This window comes from Prionailurus viverrinus, chromosome B2 (assembly GCF_022837055.1).
Source record: "Prionailurus viverrinus isolate Anna chromosome B2, UM_Priviv_1.0, whole genome shotgun sequence".
In the NCBI taxonomy this organism is placed as follows: domain Eukaryota; kingdom Metazoa; phylum Chordata; class Mammalia; order Carnivora; family Felidae; genus Prionailurus; species Prionailurus viverrinus.
Window position 1 is genome coordinate 24,632,159 of NC_062565.1, and position 6,000 is coordinate 24,638,158.

The 6,000-nt window shown below is 53.0% G+C and overlaps 1 protein-coding gene across 1 annotated transcript in view; it reads left to right on the forward strand.

Moving 5' to 3' along the window:
- PXDC1 (PX domain containing 1) overlaps positions 1-4,756 on the forward strand; it is a 28,904-nt gene extending 24,148 nt beyond the window's left edge. Inside the window, exon 5 of the mRNA XM_047859428.1 lies at positions 3,518-4,756. Within this exon, the coding sequence (XP_047715384.1) occupies positions 3,518-3,635 (118 nt within the window). The 3' untranslated portion in view covers positions 3,636-4,756. The remainder of the gene's footprint in view (positions 1-3,517) is intronic.
- The last annotated feature ends 1,244 nt before the right edge of the window (positions 4,757-6,000 follow it).

Genomic DNA, 6,000 nt, shown 5'->3' on the forward strand with positions numbered 1-6,000 from the left:
GGGGTCCCTAAGGGGCACCTTCATCGTTGGTTCACTTCCAGGTCATGTCCTTGGGAGTCCTTGGGAGGCAGCTTGAGGGGACATCACAACTTGGCTTCTGTTGACTGTCAAGGCCAATCCCAGGGCTCTTCCTGGTTGTGTGAGCTTCAGAAAGCTATTTAACCTCTTCTGGCTTCTTTTCTTCAAAGTGGGGCCCACTCTGCTCTCACAGGGTCACTGAAAGATCTCAGATGGTGACTGTGAGACATTTGGCCCAGGAGCCCCTGAAGGCAGCTCTGGGTGCTCAGGGTCTCCCTGTGGGTACATGGGCAGCTCATCCCGGGATCAAGGGGCCTTGGGGTCCTACATCCTGACTCACCCAACTGAGCTGCAAATAAAAATGAACTAGGAAAACTCATGTGCCGAGACATACTCAGACCAGCTGAATGCAGAACAGAGCATGACCCCAGGATGTACAGGTGACTGGAGCCTCCTCTACTGGACTCTTCCTGTGTCGCAGAGCACAGCAGGAGCCCTGTCCAGCCCATGGAACTGGCTCTGGCCAGCAGCACCCACTTTCCCAGGTGTCTCTTAGGTGGATGCACAGGGATCCCTCACAATGGTGATGTCATGAAATACTTGTTTAAAAGGATATGCTGGTGAGGCTGCAAGGGGTGGCCCTTTTCTGAAGTGCCATTGTCTCTTCTGCATGCCTTGCCATGACACCACATGGCATCGCACCCACTGTATGTGTATATAGGTAGCTCATTAGTTCTTGACCCAAGGGTCCTCCGTGCTGGCATGGGGCTGGCATCATGGGGGAACAAGATGGCTGTGTATTAAGTGGGTGACAGGAAGGAGAGGCCCTTTACCTTCACAGGAGGAGCTTCTGGAGAGAGCTTGTCTTGGTGGAGGAGAAACAGGTGGAGACCCTCCCTCATCACCCTGCAGGGCCCTGGCTCTGGCCCCACAGTATTCCCAGGGGGGACCATTTCCATCGTCAGGAGGCCTCAGGATGCCATCTCTGCACCTGGCCAGATTTGACAAGCAAGTTGAACCTGTGGATAGTTTTGCCAAGGAGAGGCACGCAGAGAGAAAGCAAGGGTCGTCATGTGACCCCCCCCCCCCCCGTGGCTTTGCATGGACAAGCATGACACACCCCCAGTATGTGGCCCCCTGGCTCCAGGATGCCCAGCTGGCAGGAAGCCAGCAAGAAAAACCTCTGTGATCCCAGAAAAGCTTAACAAAGAAACGTCTGCCTCCAAATGGCTCAGGGGAGCATTTAGAGGAAATTCCTGACTCGGGCTTGCCAGGATTTTCTCTAGGTGCCTAATGTAGAGCAGCACAGCTGAGCTAACGGTCTGCTGCTGGAGTCACTCAAGAGCAGCCTGTTTTAACACTGCACAGGGCTGCAGCAGGGGAGGGGGGTGATGATGGGACAGGAGGTCGCAGAGATGACGTTTGAGTAACAGGGCTGTGCTTCCCTGCCACAGCCATCCTCAGTGGTACCTGGGAGTTACCATTTGGCCCTGACACTGGGAATTTGGTGCTGTTGAGCCTGCCAGTAGGACCAGTGCTGTAAAGCCAAGCAGACAGGACAGAGACCCCACTGCACTCAGGGAATGGGGGACAGGATATGCCTAGCACAGATGTGAGTCAGCGTGACAGTGGGGCCTCTGCCTGGTGACCATCCTAGCTGACTGGAGTGGTGCCCGGGCTCCCAGGAAACTCACTCAGGGATGAGGCAGCCCCCACCCCCCTGTCCTCACAGGATAGGAGCAGAGGTATCTGCTCCTGGTCACTCACCTTCCCCAGCCTCCCAGCCTCCCCTCCCTGCCTGGGTTTTCAGGGTCACCTGATCTGAGGGCAGACAGTGTAGGAAGGGTGAGAAGTTGTCCCCACAGGGCTGTATCTTGGTCCTGTCCCTCCCCTGGCTTGAGCCTTCCCCTACACCCAAGTCCTCTTTTAATTCATTCCAGTGCTGGTTTTCCGGAAGAGACTTCACATCCTGTAATAAAGTTGGAGAGTTGGTCTTCCCTCCACCAGACATGCTGCCTGGCTGGCTGTGCACACTTGTGTCCATGCTACATCTCTTTCTCTGCAGCCTGGAGCTACCACCTGGGCGGGCAGTGTGGGGAGGAGTAGCTGAGCCCCCAGCCCTTCCCCTGCGGGTGTGGGGAGGCCCCACGCATCCACACACACACCCCTCACTCTGGAATTAAAGGAAGACATGCTTCTGTGGCCTTTTCTGTCCAATTTCGAACCTCCTCCAACACTTTTAAATTTCAGCTTCCACTGAGAGGAAGTCTGCTTCCCTGGGAGCCCCACCTCTGAATCTGCGGGATTCAGCCCAGTGTGCTCTGCAGGCACGGGCTGGGCTCCTTCTCTGCACCCCATGCAGCCCCCTGGCCCCCTGGCCGGTGCAGCCAAGCAGACTCCCCTTGCGGTCTCCTTTGCTCGGTTCGTACCCTTCCTGGTTAGGCCAAACCTTTCCAGGTACAGCGGAGCTCTTACAGCTGTACTGCTTAGTGCCGGGAATCAGCATAGGGACACAGTGTGCACTGTGGCCCCCGCTTTCCTGGGAGAGCCGAGGGGGAGCCTGCATCAGCCCACCTCTGCCCTGCCCCGCTTTTTGGGACTGATCCTTAGCCTAGGAAAGTGGAAACAGCCCAAGCAACTTCTCTGTTTCCCTTCCTGGGGAGAGTGTCCTTCAGGTGCTTCTTTCTCTTTTAGGCATTTTTTTTTTTTTAAATTGGAGTCTTTTTTTTCTAGCTTAGGAGGCCTTGTCTGGGTTAGACAGGGATTGGAAATGGTTTCAATTCATGGGGGAATGTCAGGAAGGTGTTAGTCACCTTAAATTTGGCGTACACATTCACCTGCCTCCCCTCCCCCCAGGTACACCCCCCAGTCAGATGAAGGCCCCCTCTAGGAGGAGCCCTCCCTCCATGAACCTCCCCTGCCCCCTGCCCTGCCCACACCTCTCTGGACCGCTGCTCTCAGTCCCCGTAGTCCCCTGTGCACGTGTCCCAGGGATGTGGTTAGGTTGTGAGCTTGTGACCACAGTGGCTTCTCTCACTCATCTTTGCTGTTGTCTGTGTTCCCACAGACCCACAGACCCACTCCCTGCCTGGCTAAGTGCTGTGTCCCCAGACACAGAATGGATCCCTAGATAGAGAAAAATAATCACTCTGTGAATGAATGAATGCCTCAGTAAATATTGGCTAATGAATACAGATAGCAGTCTCTAAGGCAGTAAAAAGCAGAGCTATCACAGTCTTTAGAGAAGGGTCCATTTCACCTAATTAATTTGTAATCATGGTTCTTCCCCATACTTCATGCATTGAAAGGACTGTGCCTGTTGGTCTGATGCACCTGTGCATCCTGAAGAGCATTGTGGACAGGCCCTCTCACAGTGTTTGGCATTGACCCTGAAGCGCCCTCTTGCCAATGACCTTCTGCCCTTTATTTCTCCTCTTCAGTGGTGGTGGGGAGTCAGTGAGCCAGTCCCAGCCCTCACCTCTGGACTTTTCCATTTCAGGTTTGAGAATGGCAGTGAGTTTACCTCAGAGCTGGAGGATGGCGATGACCCAGCGGCTTATGTCACCAACCTATCCTATTACCACCTGGTCCCCTTTGAGACAGACATTTTGGACTGAGTCTCTATTGGGCCCCCACTGTTCCCCAACCCTTGACTGCTGGTTCGGCACTGGCTGCAGTGGGCAGAGCCGCTGCCCCAGGCCTGGGCCAGGTGGTGCCTCTGTGGGGATAGTGCCCAGGAGGCCCAGGTGTCCTGCCAGTGTAGCAGCAGGGTTTCCTGGAGTGAGGGCTGACTCGCAGGTCAGCCAGGTCACCAGAGTCCTGCACAGCCTGCTGCTTCTGAGGGCTCTTCTCTCTGCACCTGACACCACCAGCCTGTCTCTGCACCCCTGGGACTCGCTCCTCACCCTTGTGTGGGAGACCCACAAGTGCCTGCAGGACATGTGGGTGCCAGGGTAGACACCCAGGGCCCGGCCAGGTTCCTCCTTTCTCCATGACGGCTTCCTGGAGAGGAGCCTTCCTCTGGGTGCTGGGGGCCCAAGGCCACCCGGCCACCCTCACTCCCCACCATTCCTTCATACAACAAGCGCACAAAACATTGCCTGTGAGATTGTGTTGGGTTGCCAAGTTCTGAACGACATACACGGGGAATGTTAGGTAATCCAGGATTTCCCTGGGAACCCGGATGTGTGGCTTTCGTTTCTGTTTTTCATCTTCTATCTGGAAACTGTGGGTTTTGTGTCAGCCAAAGGGGCTCTTCACAGAAGAGTCATTGTGAATGGCACATATTGGCTGTGGAGACAGGGGAAGCCGTTGCTGAGCAGGTGCCCGTGAGCGGATACTGAGAAGTGCTGATTCTCCTCAAGAGGAAGAGAGTTCCTGCCTGGCCTGGCAGCCCCTCTTCAGCCCTGCAGTGTGGGGTAACAGTGCCGTAACCCCTGGACCGCGGACTGTGGGAGGTTCACCTCTCCTGCTGTATACCAAGCTCTCAGTGATGTCATGCCATATTGACCTGCGGGGGGGGGGGGGGGGGGATCAACAGGAAAGCGCTAAGTCTCCCCTTTGCCCCTGGGTGGGCGGGTCTGGGTTCTGTGTGCTCCTCTCCTCATGGTGTCTACTAACGACCAACATTTGCTAATGTAAATACTAGTAAATTATTGAGAATCCTAATTCTTTTACACAGTCTGTTTTTTAATCTATTTTAATTAAATAAAGTGTATTACTCTACTCGTGGATTTAAGATGTTTGGTGTGTCAAGGTTTGTCTCTTTTTATTCCGTGCAGTCTCAGAGCTGGCCACGGGGCACTCTGGTCTCATTGTTCTGCAGGAAATGTGTTCAGTTCTCACCCTAGGAATAATCTGTCCAAACTGAAATGTGAGCAAACAGCTTGTTTTGTGTGTGTGTGCGTGTGTGTGTGTGTGTGTGTGTGTGGTTGTTTTTTTGTTTGGTTTTTTTTTTTACTTCAGGTTGTCCACCTTCTCCATGTTCCTTTTGGCAGTCCCAGGAAACCTCCTCCGTGACCCAAGTGCATAGCATATGGGATTTCCATGGCACCTACATGTCCCTTCTGCCTTCCAGCTGCATTTGGTTTAATATACCCTGCTTTCAAATAGGCTGTTGGGTGGCTGATGGCGGTTGACCAGTTGCCTTTCTTATCTTGCAGGGTGAAGTGCATTCTTTCCAAGGATAGGGCTGCTTGCCTGGCAGTTAAGACTGGAAATCAATCACCACATTTAGTTAATCACCACCTAGATTTCGGTTGTTGATCCTCATTATCCCTGTTACCCAGAAGTGCTTCTCCTTTCTGTCCAGCCACTGTCAGGCAGCTGCCTGTGGTTCTCAGCTGACTTGGACTGTATTTCCCCATCAGGTCCCAAGGTTGGTTCCAGAAGCTCCCTATCTGCCTTCACTGAAGAAGCTTCACTATTTCCAGTCAACACACCGTAAGATTTCTCAACTAAGAGTCAGCTGTTGGCATATTTGTTTTTCTATGAAGCACATCAGAATATTCTCTGGTTTCCTTCCCCCCCCCCCCGAAAAAACACAATGTAGGCTTATTCTTCATGTTCCCACATTTGAAACAGTCAGAAGTACAGATAAATAGTTCTTTAAGTGGCATGGTAACTGGTTGCTGGCACTCAGCCTCACTGTGGGAAGGTCAGTGTGGAGCAGTGGGTACTGGAGCAAATGCACAGCTTGTGCACTGTAGAAAGGGACCCATTCCCACCGCTCAGTTTAGCGGACTGTTCCAGCCAGTAGTGTGAGACCAGTGTGGCCAGTTCTCCCAGTTTTTCAGTAGGAGCTGGAAATTGGGACTTTTCATATGAAATATTCCAGTTTTGAAGGGCTACAAAAAACAACAGTGATGAGAAACTTTTCCAAGTAAAAGAATAAGGAACTTTGAGCTTCTAAACCATCAGTTCAGAGAATCAACACCAGAGGAGTTCAAGTTCATGTGGGAAGTTTGCACTCTTGCCCTCACA